The sequence below is a fragment of the Orbicella franksi genome, chromosome 11, assembly GCF_964199315.1.
Source record: "Orbicella franksi chromosome 11, jaOrbFran1.1, whole genome shotgun sequence".
In the NCBI taxonomy this organism is placed as follows: Eukaryota; Metazoa; Cnidaria; class Anthozoa; order Scleractinia; family Merulinidae; genus Orbicella; species Orbicella franksi.
Genome location: NC_138155.1, coordinates 5,162,885 through 5,181,331, shown reverse-complemented (window position 1 = coordinate 5,181,331; position 18,447 = coordinate 5,162,885). Strand labels below are relative to the sequence as shown.

The 18,447-nt window shown below is 38.6% G+C and overlaps 3 protein-coding genes across 3 annotated transcripts; 1 reads left to right on the top strand and 2 right to left on the bottom strand.

Moving 5' to 3' along the window:
• The first annotated feature begins 307 nt into the window (after window positions 1-307).
• Window positions 308-6,248, top strand: LOC145502268 (sulfotransferase 1B1-like). Its single transcript, XM_081481527.1, has 4 exons — window positions 308-2,003; window positions 3,695-4,066; window positions 4,726-4,820; window positions 5,754-6,248. The coding sequence occupies exons 1-4, from the start codon at window positions 1,829-1,831 to the stop codon at window positions 6,021-6,023; spliced, it is 912 nt and encodes a 303-aa protein (XP_081337653.1). The 5' UTR covers window positions 308-1,828; the 3' UTR covers window positions 6,024-6,248.
• A 310-nt stretch (window positions 6,249-6,558) lies between these two features.
• Window positions 6,559-10,363, bottom strand: LOC145502263 (uncharacterized). The gene is made up of 4 exons (XM_081481520.1): window positions 10,312-10,363; window positions 10,064-10,211; window positions 9,336-9,499; window positions 6,559-7,645 (listed from the first exon to the last, which is right to left on the bottom strand). The coding sequence occupies exons 2-4, from the start codon at window positions 10,120-10,122 to the stop codon at window positions 7,002-7,004; spliced, it is 867 nt and encodes a 288-aa protein (XP_081337646.1). The 5' UTR covers window positions 10,123-10,211; window positions 10,312-10,363; the 3' UTR covers window positions 6,559-7,001.
• Window positions 10,364-16,043: 5,680 nt separating this feature from the next.
• LOC145502266 (uncharacterized) lies at window positions 16,044-18,225 on the bottom strand. The gene is made up of 5 exons (XM_081481524.1): window positions 18,145-18,225; window positions 18,027-18,068; window positions 17,313-17,501; window positions 17,101-17,199; window positions 16,044-16,244 (listed from the first exon to the last, which is right to left on the bottom strand). The coding sequence occupies exons 1-5, from the start codon at window positions 18,187-18,189 to the stop codon at window positions 16,134-16,136; spliced, it is 486 nt and encodes a 161-aa protein (XP_081337650.1). The 5' UTR covers window positions 18,190-18,225; the 3' UTR covers window positions 16,044-16,133.
• Window positions 18,226-18,447: the final 222 nt, after the last annotated feature.

Genomic DNA, 18,447 nt, shown 5'->3' with positions numbered 1-18,447 from the left:
TGCTCAATGTGCTTCGCCCTCCGCCCGGGGGTGGGGTGGTGGGTACTCCGAGAAAAATTGGTTGAGGTGTGCGGCCCGCTTCCCAAAACCCTTACCCTATTTATGACCAAAATCTGCGATTTTCAATGTCCTATTTGTGACCTGACACTAAATCAATACCCTCTTTCAGACCTGCCTTATACTTAGTTCAGACTGATGTTAAAGGCATTGTAAAGGGCTTTTGTTGATGGTCTTATCAATAATAATGAAAAGGTAGCTTCTTCTAAAAAAAACATATTATATTCAATTCAAGATTAGAGAGCAAAAACCAGACCCTATTAATGATCAAAATGATTAAACTCGATACCCTATTTATGACCAAAACGGCTGAAAAACCATATCCTTTGGGGTCGTACATAGCTATATAGCCCATATAAGGGAGTACCCCGCGGGGGTGCTGCGCCATTGTAACGAACGTTTCTAAGGAACATATGAAACAATTAACGATGATATTATCCACAGCGTGTATAATTAGCTCTTATTAACCGAGCAGGAGGTCTGTATGGGAGAATCTTGACCGAGGTCGTGAGTACAGACCGAACGCAGTGAGGTCTGTACACATGACCGAGGTCAAGATTCTCCCATACAGACAGACTAAGCTCGGTTAATTATTGGGTAGTCAGAAAAAACATATTGAAAATTAGGCCAAGCCCAGTGAAATACCAGGTTCTGATTCAGTTGGTGGTACTAATAAATCTTGTGACTTACACGCTGCGAATTTGCAAATCAAGGACATGACTCTAGCTTTCGCATACAAATAGTGTTGGGGGTGGGGGTGGGGTGGGGGATACAGTTACTTCACTTGACTAAGTTTTCTATTTAATTTTAATCTGAACACAGCTTCAATGTAAATCAATGTTAAACTGTTTGAATCTGTAACTAGCAAGGTAGTTTTCAAGAAAACGTTCATTCGTTAAATACACAAAATTCTTCATCAAAATAAACTTCTTCTAAATTGTCGAATTCCAGTCCTTGTGCTCTCGCCTTCACGAGAAACTCTGTTTCGAATTTTTCATTTATCCTGCTTGTAAGTGGTTCTTCAGGTCGCCCACTTCGCCCTTCCGTAAATAAATGATTGCGTCCACTTGCCACACTTGAAAGCTAGCCGGGTGTTCAGCCATCTCGTTAAACAAGCATTGGTGTGCAATCCATTGCATCGAATGAACACTAGTTATGCAAATGTGTCGAACTAGACTCTTACTTTACGCAGCGGTTTTACGTCGTCACGAAACGCGGAGGCGTCACGCAACGGTCCTTTCGCTTTGGATGATGACCCGAATATAGCAGGCTGTACAGGAGACGAGCGTCCAGTCAAGTAACTAATCAATGATCAGTGACATCAATCAGTAATCGCTGGGCAATCAATAAGTAGACGACTGATTAGTAATGATCAAGGGGTATGCAACTTTGCTAGCAGGATACAACTCTTTTTGCACAGGTTGGTGCTCGTACTGCAAATTTCAAATGACAATTCAACCCGCGCGATTTTTCTAAAGGGTGAAGTTTTTTAAATAGTAAAACGAAAAATCATCGGAAACCTTTATTTGATGCGAATTTTTGCTAGACTGCTACTAAAACAATTAGATGACCCACTCTGAATTTCTATGACAGCTCATGAGGTGATAGGTCATGCATGATTAGAAATCTCGAGCTCATTTACATGCTTGTCTGAGTCATTAAGCGACCCATGTCTGTCTGGTATTGGACACAAACAACCCAGCTGAAGTTAAAACTTATGCGAGATTCACCGACCAGAAACAAACAGCACTCTTTTGCATTCTCCTAAGACATGGCAACTTTTCAAACTGTCCGGGAAACAGAGGGAGGTTGGACTAGCCCTGAAATGGCTATTATACACGGTGTGAGAATCTCGGCGGCTCTTGTAGATCCAAACTTAAACGAAGATCTGGAACATTTTCAAACGAGAAAGGACGATGTGTTTGTCGCTAGTTACCCGAAATCAGGTAAATAAATAATTTGGAATTAGACTCACGAAAACCAAGAAACATAAACGACTAGTCGAGGTACAATCTATCGAAAGTTCATCGAACTTACCGATTATTTTGACTGTGATCGGACTTTGAGTTAAGCCACCAGCGGTGCACGGAACTGTTTTAAAAACAGACGTGGTACTTGAAAAAGACAAGGCAAGGCAATATTTCGTATTCGTACATACGAAAATATTTTCATTGCAATAATGAAGGGCGCAAAAACATCATCGACAATCCTATTGCGATGCGTTAGACTGCGAGCTTGGTTTCGCGTGACCGGATTGTGGTTGAGTTGGTTACGTAACTACTCGACGATTGAGCGACCTAATTTCCCCCGGGGATAGGGGGTAGTCCCAGAAAAATTGGATTGGGGTAGACGGCCCGATTCCCGAAACTCTCATACATAAACTTTACTTCCTCTCAAATTTTAAGTAGCTAAAATTAGCTAATATCTTCGAAAACATAACTATAATCTCTTGATATAACAAAATACAATACTAATACAATACAATACAATACAATACAATACAATACAATACAATACAATACAATACAATACAATACAATACAATACAATACAATAAAACTAGAGACAATTTGCGATGCTACTGAAAAGAGTCATATTGTAATATCTTTCGCTTAATTCAAGTCCGCAAAAAGGGAAGTTCTAAGTGAGCACGGAAGAGAGTTCCATAATTTAGCAGCTAAATATGAAAAGGAATGCAGGCCGAAAGTTGGTCAGCTGTTTTTGGATCAGGAAGAGACAATATAATTACCGCGTAAATTATAGGTTGCTGAGCGCAGAGCAAACATATTACTTAAATATCTTGGAAAGTTATTGAAAAAGGGACTCTTATATAGTAGAACTGAAAAATTTGAAGGCGTCTAATATGCAAAGGTTTTAAATTAATTTTATCCAGTAAATCACCATAGGGCGAGTTATAGTCCTTAAGTATGACTCTAAGAATGCGCTTGTTGTGAATGTCCATTTTTTTCAGCATTACGCGCACCACAAAAATGCCATACGGACGACCAGTAATTGAAGTGTGGCAAGATAAAAGCCTTATACAATCTTAAGAGGGTGTCTCTAAAAATAAGATTACGAAATCTAAGCATTACGTTATACTGGTTCGTTATCTTCTGGCAGGTAGTAAATATATGAATTATCAAAAGAAAGCTTATCATCTATATTCATTCCAAAAATATCTATAGACTTTTTTTTTAATGGAAACGAAAATTTGTGTTCAGTTTTTCCCAGGACCATAGCCTGGTGTTTAGTCTCATTTACTCTATCCCGTTTATGACCAAATTCTGCTATTTCCCGTACACTAGTTTACGACCTGAAACAGTCGCCTCTTCTAAAAGACATACACAGTTCAAGACTAGAGTACAAAAGACCATAGTTCATCGAGTGTCGCCAGGTAGGAATATAGTTGTGCTATTTAGACCAAATATGTTGTCCCTCGAATTCTCGAATTCACGAGTTATGTATTAGAAGGGGCCAAAGAAACTTAGGTATTTTCCTCATTTTGTTAGCTGTGAAGAAAAGGACTGTTATCGCCTCGTTTTGGTAAGATAGTTCGGTTTTGATTGCCGCTCGTACCGGCGCTTCGCACCGGCGCTTCAAGAGAACTGACAGATCAAACCGTTTTTTGTATTAATAGGTACAACCTGGGTCCGGGAACTGCTGTGGCAAATTTATAACGACGGCGCAATCAGCGATGTCCATCTTGGAAGTCGTGTTTTCTGGCTCGAGGCACACCCTTTACTGCGCAAACGTCAATCTGGGCGCTCCGAGTCGTCACCAGACTCCAAACCCGTCATTGACCTTCTCCCTAGTCCCCGTCTGTTGGTTTCACATCTGCCTTATGACGTGATTCCTAAAGGCAAAGACGACACCACGACGTGCAAGTACATTTACATCGCAAGGAATCCTAAAGACGTTGCAGTTTCTCTTTACCACTTCTTGTTGTCGTTTCATTCTGATTCTGGGTTGACATGGGATGCAATTGCGAAATTGTTTCTCCAGGGAAAACGTGAGTGCTAAACTTATCTTATTATTTTTAAATCCCAAGTATGGGGAATTGTAGTCTGTTGAAAAACTTTCTTCTTTCTTTGCTAGAAGTTATTTCTCTTCGGGGCCGCGAAGCGGGCGCAAAAAGATTAAACCTCTCCGGAAAAAAGGGCGTTCTTTAGTCTCCTCCCCTATGTTATCATCAACTCCGCCCTCGCTCTCTAAATTAAATCGAGCAACAGCTGAAAGGATCAAAATGCAAAAAAAAGAATGTACGGTGTCACGCGTGTGTTGGAGTACGTAGTGTCAAATTTATTTTAACTTGGAAAAAAAAAAGCAAACAAGAGGGGAAAGCGAAACCATCTCCCTTGTGTAGGCTGTGAAGCTGTTATTTTCTGTCTATATTACTTTTTGGAAAGCGCCTTATATCTCAACGGATAATTTATTAGCAGGACGTGACAGCGTCACGTGACACACTGCTGTGACACACTTGAAGATTCGTGACTCCTTTTAGCCTGTACAAAACACGTAGGGCTTCTACTCTTCATGAGGTGTTCCGCAAAATACGTGTACTACGTATTACACTAGCTGAGAGAGCCGTGTTTGTTGTGTTACTAAGATATACTTATTTGCTACGTTTTCTAAACCTTTTTGTTTAGTTGTTCTTTAATTATTTCACAGTTTATTACAATTTGTGGTCTGACCATGTTCTGGCATGGTGGAAGCACAGGGACAATCCTAACGTGTTGTTTCTAAAGTATGAAGACTTGAAAAAGGTATGTCACGTGACAGCTGAACACTTTACTGTTTGACAGACGATTGGACACATACCGCGACAAAATAGAAAAGGTTTCGAATAACAAAAACATCCCGAACACTTCTTGAGCTATTTTTTCCGGGGGAAGGACTTCCATATTAAAAGGAGGGGGGTGTTTGTCGTACATTTTAGGGGCTAAAACAGCGGTTTTGGTACTTCTTCGCACGTTATCAAGTTCAACCTCAAAAGGTCCACATCAGGAGCTTTCGCCGTACGTTTTTAGGGTATTGAGCCGAAAAATATGCCAGAAGATATTTGAAAATCAACTGCTAATTTATCGCGATTACAAATATGAAGGTATCAGGTAATGTGTAGTTTTAGAATTGGCACTTCTTAACGGTAAAAAAAAAAAAGAAAAACTGCAAGCCACGTCCACAAAACTGTATCTTAGTATCTCTTAGGAGATCTTTTCAAAATTTGCGACAAGCACCCCCATCCTTTTTAAATGGGAGTCCCCTCGCCCGAGCTTTTGTTTTTGTCGATGACTGAGAACCTGTGCAAGCAAATCGGAATTTGTTTATTGGTTATTCAAGGTTAACTTTCAAAGCTTTTAAGTATAAAGTCTGTGTCGTGTCTAGTGGTCCAGAGAGCAGACGTTCATCCCGGTTTCCGTTGTTTTAAGCGACTAGGAGTATTTCTACTGAATGGAATTTCCCTGAATGGAATGCGGGTCCTTCGCTGGGTTGCCCCTGATAAACTATTTTTGTCGCGTACTGTAAAACGCGACCGGCCGTACGTGACTGAACTCATAGTAGCTTTTAAATTATAGGAAAAACGGAGACAGTTTTCGGAAAACTACATCCTATAGAACGCTACAATAAATTGTCTTAGTTTTCATTGTTCAGCCTTTGATATAATTAATTGAAACAAGATTTATTTGTTTCTTTTGAAGGACTTGTTCTCCAGTGTCAGAGCTGTTGCTGAATTTCTCAACAAACCTTTGTCAGAAGAAGTCATGCGACGGATTGCACACCAATGCTCGTTTAAGGGGATGGCTAAAAGCCCAGCAAGCTTTCAAGTGTTTCCAAACGTGGATGCGATCAGTTTCTTAAGGAAGGGTGAGGTCGGCGACTGGAAAAACCACTTTACAGCAGAATTGAACGAAAAATTCGAAACAGAGTTTCTTGCAAAGGCGAGAGAGCATGGGCTTGAATTTGAATAGTCCACCAAGATAGTGTAACGCCACACATTTGGTGCAAAATAAAGTTATATCAAAATAATGCTTGTAAAAAGCACTGAAAACAGGAGTTAACTGTTAAAACGTTTTGATTGATTGTACAGGGCGAAACAAAATGTACACAGAATGTTTGTTTGAGAGTCAAATCTTGTTTTTGTAAAATAGTAAGAACTGTGGGCATCAATGCTATAACATAGTACCAGATTATGGCTCCTGATAGTACCTCAAAAGGGTGTGGTACGTTGATTGCAAAAGCAAACACTTAACATAAAACCTTAAAAAATATTTTTTTTCTTAATGAGTTCAATCGCATGTGATTGATATTTTTCACCATATTTCAACAAACTTTTTGGTCCTCTTTTGGGCATCCGTCCACTTTTATGCAACCTTGAATACGTCGTTGAATGCTCTTTGTTGTTTAGATGTATTTTCAATCAAAGTTTCTTGCAATTTTTCCATTTTTGCAAGCAGCGTGATTTTACTAAATCTCCAACCTGAACGAGAGAAATTCTCTCGTCTACATACAGAGCGTAAGAGATTCTTTGTCTCTAATTTAGGATCAATTCAGATTTAGAACAGTGTAGCATTTCGTTTCGCAAGAGATATAACATCACTCAACCCATAGCATTTAGCCTTTGAAATCTGAGCATAAGTCCATAGAGGGAAAGGAATATATAAACTTAAAATAAGGGCTACAATCAATTCAAACTCTAAATTCCCTCAAAACCGCATATTTATTAATTTTTCAGCCGTTTTCCACGAAAAGTAAAGCAATGTGACAAATGTTGTATATTTCTATTTAGTTCAAATTAACATGCATGATACTAACATGTTACCGCTAATAAAACCAATCACTCCTAGAAGAAGTTTTATTTGCAAATACATGCCTTGTGTGAGCACCTTATCCCTTAAAACCCTTGAGCAATCATTGTCCTTATGCCAAACTTAACGAAAACTGAACTTTTAACGAACAAAAATATTTCCGTGTGGATTAGCCACACCTTTCAACTGATTTTGTTGGTTTTTTCCACATGGATCATGGGTAGGCCAATCATTACCAGCATTACCATCAAAGTAATAGTAGAGGCTGCTGCTAGAGAGATATGGTCCGTTGGAGTACAGCGTCAACAATTTTGGCACCACACCAGCACACAGCTTGGAAACCTGTTTAACCAGTTTACAAGCGATTGATCCCGCCTTCTCTTGCACCAAGCTGCCAGTACCTTCCTTGCATGCGATCCAGTTGTTGATGTTGCTCTTGATCAGGAATTCTTTACCAATGGTGCGCCACAAGGAAAAGTTCGTGGCCGCGTAATCTGTCTCACTCAAAGGAACTATTGTGGACACTGGAGTGGTAGCTGAACTGGCTGACCAGCTTGGACGCGGCGTGACAGCGTTTGCACTACTCGCGAAACTCGAGTAAGCTGTGAAGGTGTAGCTCCATACTAGTGTCCAGCCCCCACCGTCCGTCTGTTGATCGCAGTAGGCCTCGAATGCGTTACCATGGGAACCACCATCTGGATCTATCCAATAGACGCCTGACACGAGTGATGGCGCTTTCTGTTTCAGGTCCTTGCAATTCAAGGCTGGGTTTAATTTGCTTTGTCCTGTATTCAAAGCCGATAAGAAATGAATGAATGAGTGAATGAATAAATAAGCACTTAATGACTGGCCTCAAGGGAAACAGTGAGTTTTGTTTCCCCGAGACCCTCAATGTCGAGAGGAAACAAAACTCACCGTTTCCCGAGGGGCCAGTCATTAAGTGTTTTGTTATACCTCCTGACTCAAAAATAGGAAAAAAAAAAAAAAAAAAACGACGAAAAAATGATTTGCCTGACGCCTAACGCCGGTGACTGTGCTTGCTGTACGAGTGGGAGTCAAACCGACCTGTCCAACCGAAACGACACGATAACAGTCTTTTTCTTCGCTGCTAACAAAAATAAAGACAATATTTAAGTTGCTTTGTCTTCTTCTAATGCTTAATTCTGGGTTTGATTTAACGAGGAACAGCATATTTTGTTGTAAATGACACGACTATTTTCCTACCTGGCGAGTGGCGACAGCGATCGAAGAGCGAGTTGCCGAACGCGGGCGACCCATTTTTGGTGCCAAATTAAAAGCTTGAAGACACAAAATGTTCAAATTTTTCCCTTTGTTAATCTGATATGTTTTTGCCGAATTATAAATCCCTTTTCTTGAATAATGAATGTATTTTCTAGTGAGAAACGTTACATCAGGCCGACTGACACACAAATTTGCCGCCGTTTCAAGGTGCACGGCTTGATCACGTGCGAGTCGAAAGTTCAAGCTGTTGTTTCCCTAGGGAGTTAGTGAGTTTTGACCAATGGCACGTGACACGTTCTCCTCCAATCGGAAAACGTATTTGAGTTGGAAGGTGTAACGATGAACTTTATTTAAGTGTCAGAGTGTTTAGTTTGATATTGACTAATTGTTGACACTAAAAGAACATTCCAAATACAAAACAAAAAAAATAAAAATAGGGATGCTACGAATGTTAAAAATCTGTTTTAAAATCGTTTAAAATTTAAAATTGTGAGGGTTTTTGTTTTGATATTTACGAATTTAAAAAGCCTTAAATTTACTTCTTAATTTTACAGGATTTCTGTTACAAACTAGATCTGTTACAAGTACTGTCGTCACCATACTTTAACATTCCCAAAAATGACCTCCGTCTCCGCCGTCACGGTATATCGCCAAGATCTCAGTCAGAAAAGCACTCAGAGATAAATGATTAAGCCTTCCTGCAGGTGACCCACAGAAAAAATCTAACAATAATAACCTCAAGGCTTATTTAAGCTGTTACGGGTATCGTTGTAGAGCAGGGTTGTTTCCAGACAGAACTCAGAATCGCCGGTAACAGCAACAAACTAATTTATTTCCGTAAGATAACCTCACGAATTTTCAGCACTAAGCTTCTTCAAATTTGAATCAATCTTTCTTACAGCAGAACCTCTCGCTCTAATATACATGAGGCTTAAAGTTCTAGAAACTTCTATTTGGAACTAAATTAAGTAGTTTGACACAGTTTCTAATCTGAGAAATTACATAAGGATTAGAATGTTCTGGAATGTTCTTATACAAATTGGTCACGGCTGAATGACTTCAGGTTCTAGATTGTTCTAGAACTAGACTTAGACAATTTTTTCGTAACATGATCGTAACTTAATAGTATATACATTCTACTTCGTAAAGAATACAGAAAGATCACTTCAAGAGTAAGTTGCTTGCATTGAAAATCACATTCATGCCATGAAAAGAGTTTTATCAATGAATTACCTATTGTATTCGGTCCGTCGTTCGGCTCTGCGAGCTGATAAGATCCATTGATCAGTCGCTTGATAATCTCGTTCTTGCAGAGTAGTGCAAACTTGTAGAGGTAAAGATTGCCTTTTTCATCCATGTCCAACACACACATTTTGTTCCTCTTTTGCTCCAGACCCCTGATGGTTTTAAAAGACAACACACTATAATGTAATAATAGTTCCTCTTTGGGCTTCAAACGATTTTGAGATTATCTAAGACTGAAGGAGGTATGCCCGGCTGAAAAACGGAGTTTTACAGAGCAATGAAATTCCTTTAAAAGAGTAGGACTTGGGAATTAAGTCAACATCTTACTTCTGTTACGACTGTGGTTATGATTCTGAATGTGGCCGTTTTGAAATAAAATATTAAGTATTTTTAACACGTTTTCCCTTCGAAAAGTACGTATAGGGCAGAGAATTAAAAGTTAAAGTTAAAATTAAAATCACAAATGCGTGGCTTCAGGAATACCAGTGGGACATTTTTAAGCGTAACCCTACAAGAATTGAATTCGGGTCTACCGCAAAAGGAGTCTAGCTAGAAAGGAACTTCAAGCCACTGTCAATATCGACGTTTTCGTTTACAAACGACATCATGTATTAATTTGTTGGAGTTGTCTAGTAAAGCGGTTAAAATGATGAAGTTTCACGAAAATCACATTTCAAACGAATTAGATTATTATAAAGCTATCTGATTTATGTTACCTTATTGTTAGAGCACTGCTGGAGAGTAACACCAAAGCGAAATTAACGTGGAAGAACATTTTGGAGATGCGTTGAAGCAGTATAAAACTTCAAGAAGTTCGATTGATTGACTCAACACGAAAAGTCTCTGCTCTGCACAGATGCAACACTAAAAAAGCAAGGAAGTATGAATATTTAGAAAAAACCCTAAAACGTATCACAGAATAGAAAATTAAAAGGGAAGAAACCAGAGCTTGTTAAATACTTACTGCTCCTCGTTCAAAACGGAATGGGCCTCTTGTTGAAGATCCGCTTAATCTCATACGTGTGATGATTTGTTTAGGCCGATACTGGATTTATCCAATGGAATATCGAAACTCAATATCTTCATTAATTAGTGTAAATGGGCATGGTACGTTTTGTTTTCTTAGCAAAGCACAATTGATTAAAATTGCTTTTAAGTTTGATTCGGCCTGATTCAACAAAAGTGACACAGCAGAATTCAGATCCAATAAGTAGTGATGTTATAATTTCATTCTTTAAAAAAAATTAACCGTAGAAATTCTTTTTTTTTTGTAGAAAAGAAATTTGTTAACAAATGATCTTTTTTTTGTAGAATTTAGTGCGCAAACATGAACGATTATTGAAGATAAATTTAGAGGAAAGAAAAATGAAATGATCTTTGCCCCTTGTGGAAAACTTAGCTGTGATAACTTTGACAATTAAAAAAAAAACTTTCAGAACATGACGCCTGTGCAAGTTTATAAATTTAGATAAACCCTGTGTAAATGTTTTTAACGATGAGTTTAAGAACAGGCTGTGTTTATCAACCTGGGTTAAAACTATCTTATTTTATTATCTTTGCCCGGCTTTATGATACAAAAAAAAGGATTACAATCCATATGTATAGGTTTGGCAGGGACATCGCAACAGGTAAGTAGCCAATTACTGCGGGCCCCCTCTCCCCCAAACAAAGAGATGTTGGTTTCTTCGTCGTCTACTTTTTTCCACATTCAGAGGAATTTTTATTCAAGTCAGTCAATACAGCTTATCATTTCTAAAATTATTCTTGACAGAAAATTGCTTTAGTTTTAGTTCTTTTCAATTTAATAATAGCACTCTTTTATCAAAATGAATTAGCAATATATTGATATTTGTTGAAAGGGAATGTCATCTTTCAATTTTTGCAGACGCTGTGCATGAATTCAGCTGCTGCGGCGTACCAATACGTCTGCAAATGAATTTCGTTATTCAGAATTTAAGAGCAGCTTCGCCTAAATATGAACTAGACTTGGAAATGGAATTTCTTTAAACTCACCCAGAATGAAGCCCTACGGGTACTAGTTACAACACTTCGAGTTTGAGTAAGCTGTGAAGGTGTAACGTCAAACTAATGTCTAGCCCCCTTCGTCCGTCTGTTGGTCGCAGTAGGCCTAGAATGCGTTACCATGGGAACAACCATCTGGGTCTATCCAATAGACGCCTGACACGATTGAAGGTACTTTTTGTTTCAGGTTCTTGCAACTCAAGGCTGGGGAAGTTTTCCTCAGTCCTGTGTTCAGAAACAATAAAAAATATGAGATAATAAGTATATCCTGCTGGTTCGTCTATGAATTCCTATGAATCGTAAAGGTTTTCCTTAGCTTTAAGCGCGTTTCTTTTCTTCACTTTGTAGTCGCAATGTTTGAAAAGATTGAAAATAATCTTTGCTGATTTTCAGAACTTCTCATTGTACCAGTAAGTGTGAGTTTCCCAGCAAGTCCACTTTTTTCTCAGAGCGTTGAAAATGCATGTCTTTCTATACAAAAAAAAATTTAGAAGAAATTAGCTCCTAATACACTTTCCAGGGAATAAGTTTGCGGGGTCAAAAGAATGACAATAGATATTTACAAGCAAGGTGTTCTCCGTCGTCATACCAAGGTGAAAAACAAAACATTACCTACGGAGCTTTCTTCCTCTAGATGATATTTTCCAATGGTCAGTCGCTTGAAGATCTCGCACTTGCAGAGCAGTACGTTCTTGTAAAGGTAAAGATTGCCGCTTAAGTTCATCTCCAACACTTTAAATCTCTGCCGATTCAATCTCCTGATGGTTAAAATTAAAACGATTTTAATTTTGATCCCTACATATTATTTCAATCGTTCTATGTTTTCTTCCCTGTGTAATAAACTTCATTTTTTTCTTTAGTGTAACAGCAACAGTTATTGAATGACTTTTTTTCAAGGCTGCTTTCGATGTTAAACTCTTGTTAGTAAGAAAATGTAACAGGAAAACCTACCTTACGGCATTTTGACTGCATGAATTGATCCTTTTTCAATTCAGAAGATCAAAGCTGCTCAGTATAGATAAAAAAGGCAAAATAAATAAATAAATAAATAAATAAATAAATAAAACTATGTATAGGTACTCGCGTACTTCTCTCAAAATCTTTCTAAACTGAATAAACTGGCATAGTTGAGTTTTAAGCGACCTTTCTCGAATAATAACAGCATTGATTTCACCGGCAATATTGACAGTCAGAGAGAAATGGTAATTTTTCTCACCTTGTTGTTGAGAATAAGCAAGAGAAGAAAAACAAACCAAGCAGAATGTGAAACAACATCGCTCTCTTTTTGCGATCACGGATCACAAGAAAAAGAAATTCTCTGTTAACTGCGCTGTACACTTAATACAACAATAATGATCTTAAGAGAAACCTTGACTCAGTAAAGCCGTATTTTTTATCTTTTCGTGAACTTTCGTCCAATGGTTGGCTTCAAAGGAGTGATGTAGATGACAAAATCTAGATATAAGGAACACTTTGGCAGCGGCAACACATTCTTTCGTTTTCTTTGGAGTATTTTAGTAGATAAAGTTTCTGTGTTTTGAAATTATTCAGCTAACTAAAAAGAAAACCAAACAAACACACTGAGATATTTCTCCACTCTTCTAGTTTCTTGTAGGTTCAGTCCAGTTCAATTAAACGAGATGAAATCGATTTTTGTATATTTAGCTGGTATTTTTCCCTCTTTTTTAGGTGAACAGAAGTTAATCAAATAAACAAGCTATATATTCTTTCTACTGCTCGATCTCGGAGGCGCAGAGCCGTCATGGTTAGTGTGTTCGTGCCCGGATCGAGCGGTCCGGGTTCGAGCCCTGGCCGGGGACGCTGTGTTGTGTTCTTGGTTAAGACACGTTACTCTCACAGTGCCTCTCTCCACCCAGGAGTACAAATGGGTACCGGCGAATTGTTGGGGAAACCTAGCAAATTGGGAGGGAGTGACCGGCGATGGACTAGCATCTCATCCAGAGGGAGTAGAAATACTCCTAGCTGTCTCATGCTACAGAAACCGGGATAAGCTCCGGCAGCCATGAGCCAGTCGGCTCCAAGGCTTCACTTTTATATCCTCTTTACTGCTCGGTCTTGGTAGCTCTTGTTACAGCCTTGTTCAAAAATCGAACTTTAACGGAAAGCTATTCATCAAGATATTAATTTGCCGGGTTTGGTCATTCACAGCTGCCCAAAGCCAGTTATCGCTGTGTTTGTTTGTCCCGTCTAGCAATTTCCGAGAACCAGTAGTGAATATAATTATAGTATAAAAGCAGATCAAGTAATACCGGAAAAGGTACCGTAGGCCCTACCTGACAAGTGCGTTTTCTCTACTTGCAGACTGAATCTGCAATCTTAGGTTAAGTGTGCCGCAAGAAATTTAGAGAAAAGATCTGCCCGACATTCCAGCTTTACTACATTTTCCTTTCCTTCGACCATAGTTTTCTGTTGGACTGTTGACCTAAGTAAGAGCTGACTATCTCTAAATTTGTCAGGCATGAAAACATAAACTTTTAGAGAACTTCGAGAGCCTCCAGAATTCCGCGAATCAAAATATATTTTGATTAACTTTTGTATCAGTCTCTCTGCTTCGCGTTTGCAAGGGGTTGAATTTTTTCAGAGGAGATGCTCCAGGATAACCGTTGTTGTGTTACCAAGAGGTTATGTCTTATACTCAAACCGTTAATTTCTAGTTTCTCAATATTCCAATAAAAGCGTAGGAACGCCGTTTTAAAGTTAAGATTAACTACCATCGTGCTTTATTTGAAAAAATATTCAACTAGAATTCAACTAAAACAATTATAGACTAGCCACTGTCAATCTTTATGAGAGCTTATGAGATGAAAAGTCAAAGAAATCTCGAGTTCATTTGTATGCAAGGTTGCCTGCGCCATAATTCACGTAATTATGTGTAAAAAACGGAAGAAGAAACTCTTGATGAATCTGCGAGAATTTTGTTTCGTTTTCTTCGACGACGGCGGCAAAGGAGAGTGAGACTGGGATCGAGGTTGGTGCTTTGAAATATTTTATTAAAATTCTATGCAAATATAAAAGTTTCATTGTTCCGTTGGGTTCTGATTGTAATACTTAGCAAAGTTATTGCCACTTTTTTGTACTTAATTTGATTTATTAGTGTCTAGTTTTTAGTTTAACATTTTCGATCCGTCAACGGAAAACCCCCATTTACAGCACGCTGACATTAAAGATCAAACCTGTTTCGCATTGACAGGCACGACCTGGGCCCGAGAGCTGCTGTGGCAGATTTACAACGACGGAACATTCAGCGATGTCCATTCTACAACGTTCTTTGTCTTTAAATTTTATATTAAGACGTGTTAAGGACTTAAAATAATTTCGAATTGACTCGTTTTGCTTTCGACTTGAGTCGTTGCACGTGGCTAAAAATCATTTCCGGCGAAGAAAATGATAATTTTGGCTTTTCTAGCGAGGCTATTTCTCTTAAAAGTGATTGGATTTGAATTTCACATCTGCATTATGACGTGATTTCCAAAGGCAAAGACGAAACCAGGACGTGCAGGTCCATTTACATCGCACAGAACCCTCAAGATGCTGTAGTTTCCATTTACCACTTCATGTTAACATTTCGTTCCAATGCTGGTCTGACGTCTGACATATTCGTGCAACACTTTCTCCAGGTAAAACGCGAGTTCTTCTCTAATTTTATGATTTAAACCTGGTATGGTGAATAGCCAGCCACCATTAAACTCGCCTAGTCCGCTTTGGCAACGTTTTCAGGAAAGCAAGAAAAAACTTTTTCTCCGGATCCTGTTTAAACAGACAGTTGGTTGTATAGCTGAAAGACCAAAATCCCGACAATAACAAAAAACCAAAAATAACTCTATTTTTTTTTTTAAATCATAGTTTTGATTAAATTGTAACAAAAAAATATCACTATCAATTTATCTAAGTATCATGGTATTTAACACTGTTGTGCTAATTTGGGACTGTACTTCTTGTCGTCCCATTCTGTGTGCAATCATACTCGCGATTAAACAATTTAGACCTCCACTATTCAATAATTCTATTTTGTCAATTACTTGCGTGATTGCACAACGAATTGGGCTCAGTCCTTGCAGTCCACAGTGACTTTGATCGACATATAACGCCCCCTCTGATTGGTTGGTGTCCTCTTGTGTTGCTAGGAAATACTTGCCTGTGTTAAGTAACTATTTGCTTAGAATTGCATGACAATTACGGGACAATTACAGTGCTCATTGGAGGGGATGGTTAAACACTCAGCCGGCTCTTACGTGTCTCCAAACGTGGACGGAATCAGTCACTTGCGGAAGAGTGTGGTCGGCGACTGGAAAAAACGCTTTACACCGGAAGTGAGCAAAAAATTGAAACCTAGTTTCCTGCGAAGGCGAGAGAGCATGGACTCGAATTCAGTGAATAGCGGAACCATGAATCTAAAAGAAGTTTATTTTGCTGAATAGTCTTATGTGTTTAATAAATAGACGTTATCTTGGTGGTAATGTTAAATGACCACTGTTTTGCAGTTGTCATAAAAGATAAATTAAAGCGGCTTGAAACATTAAACCACAAATTCATTCTCATTGTTCTTTTTATCCTGTGATGCAAAGAACATCTATAATCTTGTAATTATATACATTAATCGAAGGCACATTTCCTTACGGGATCAAGAAACCAGACCATCAGTGTAAGGTTTCAAATGTCCGTTTATTTTCCCCTTTTATTGTTACAGATTTTCTCCACTAAGACGAAACTACTTTGTCTGTAACTTTGCTGTCATGTTGCATTTCACTCAGGTTTCACGCACTGCTTGATGGGAATCTTAATTCCAAACGGAAGCGTGATTGTAGTTGTCACTTTGCACCCAAGTCCATTGGCGCACCCACAGTTATGCTTTTCCTGATGAAAACAACAATCGAACAAAGTAATTATGACTTTGCAACAGTACACAAGGAGGATTAAAGGTTGCACCAACTTTAATTTCACTTGAACTGTAAACTTAAGTCAAAAGCTGTGGCTAATCATTAGCACTGCTAGTAACACTCTTTATTAAGTATGATACTTAATAAAGGATGCCACTAACACTGCACTAATACTACTACAGTCGAACCTCCCGTAAGCGACCTCCCAAAATGTCAAGCCTAGATGGACGCTTAAGGTAGATGATCGCTTAGAGCATATTGGGTCAAAATTTTGCGTCATTAGCATATGGTAACAGCAGAGACTTACTCCATGTTTTAAATGTTTCATTCATGTCAAAAATCAATTTTGAGAAAAAATACGGTACTTCCCATTGGGAAATTTCCGTCTCTTGTACTACATAGGAATGCGATAAAGTTGCAGCCCCTTATTATCAAATTTTCCGTTCTGTTATCAGTCAATTGGTTGCTTACGGGAGGCTAAAAACAACTGAATATTTCAAACTTTTAGCTTTGAAAGCGGGCCGCTGTCGCTTACGAGAGGTGTTTGCTTAAAAGAGGTTCCAAATATAGTGATTTGACATGGAAACTTTTACTAGTTTGGAAAACTGGTAGCTAAGGAAAGGTGGTCGCTTACGAGGGGTGGTCGCAACCGCAGGTTCGACCATACTAACATTACTCCAAGGCTGATGCCAAGTGATAACACCGATACTGGTGACTATATGGCACAAAAGGCTGTTACTAACATTACACCAATACTGCTATAGAATTAAACAAGGCTTTCGCAAACATTAAACCAATACCGTTGTTGACATTACACCAAGACCGTTACGTACCACTAAGTAACACGTGAAGTACTCCCTGAGTTTTGGAGAACACCGCTTTCCAAAAGCACAGCAGAAGTTGTCCTGGCATTCAGATTCGGAGGTGCAGCTCTGTGTCATTAAATTGAATTAAAATGAAAAATAAAGGCTTCGGTCAATGAATAGACGATTTCATATGATTTGTCAATAGTATCATGGCAGTTTGAGTGCTAAACAGTTCTTACATTAAAAAGCCAGCGTTTGGTCCTCATGGGTTCATCAGCAGACTGGTTATCAAGGTCGACTGTTTCCACCTCAATGTCCATTCCCTCCGGCATGCATTGCTTGACGGGCATGGTCTTTCCCTGGTAAATCAGCTTCTTTGTGAGCACACAGGAAAGTCCAGCTTGACAACTACAATCCGGGGATCCATCCTACGAGAAGCATGTGACCAAAATTTATAAAAGCACTGTGTGGTCATAAAAACACAGCTTCTCGATCGGTCACAGCATGGCGTAACTACTATCGAGAAACTACACAGGCTAGTGCTATTTAAAAAAATATGAGTTTTTTTTTGTTTATGCTAGTCTTTCGTCATAATTCCTTGGAAATATTGACGCACCATCTTCATAGGAACTACAACTATTCATTAAAAAGGACCAAAATAATGATTTTACTGAGACGGCTCTCCTACCTAGATTGTTTCCTCTTAACAACAGAATTAAATTGAAGTTGTCGCCAACGTTAAAAAGCTATACAGAAATTAAAATGTTCATAGCTTCCACGATGAGTTGTAATGGTTATAGGATATACACTGTAGCGCTAATAATGATGATGATGATGATGACGATGGAAGTGACAGTGATGATTAGATGATGACAATCTTGTTCGCAATGTGACCTAAGGTTTTTTTTTAAAATCATTCTGATTGCTTTATTTGGTCACAGCTGATTACTCACCGGTCTTTTGCAAGCAGCAAGTTTGGGGAGATTTGAACAACCCTGGAAACAACAGAAAGCAATTCATATAAATGGTTTGAATTCAAAGGAATCAGAAAGCTTCAGAAAGAATACTCACCCAAGCAAGAGTGACGCAAAGACTCAGAAAAATAAAGATCTTCATGGCTTCAATGACTTCACACGGTTAACAAAACTCCTGATGAAGTTAGAAATAAAGCCGAAGCTGTTCCTAATCTACTTTTATAGCTTAATTTTAAAGTTTTAGAGCAAATGGCCGTTCCCATGTATAAAAAAGCACAAGTACTTTTAAACAACTCGTTCAAACGAAAACTTTTTCTGTGCGAGATGAAGTTTGCTCAACTGTTTTGGGCAGCGTTAAGAAACGAGCGTTTCTAAATTGGAATCTTGAAACATAGCGCTC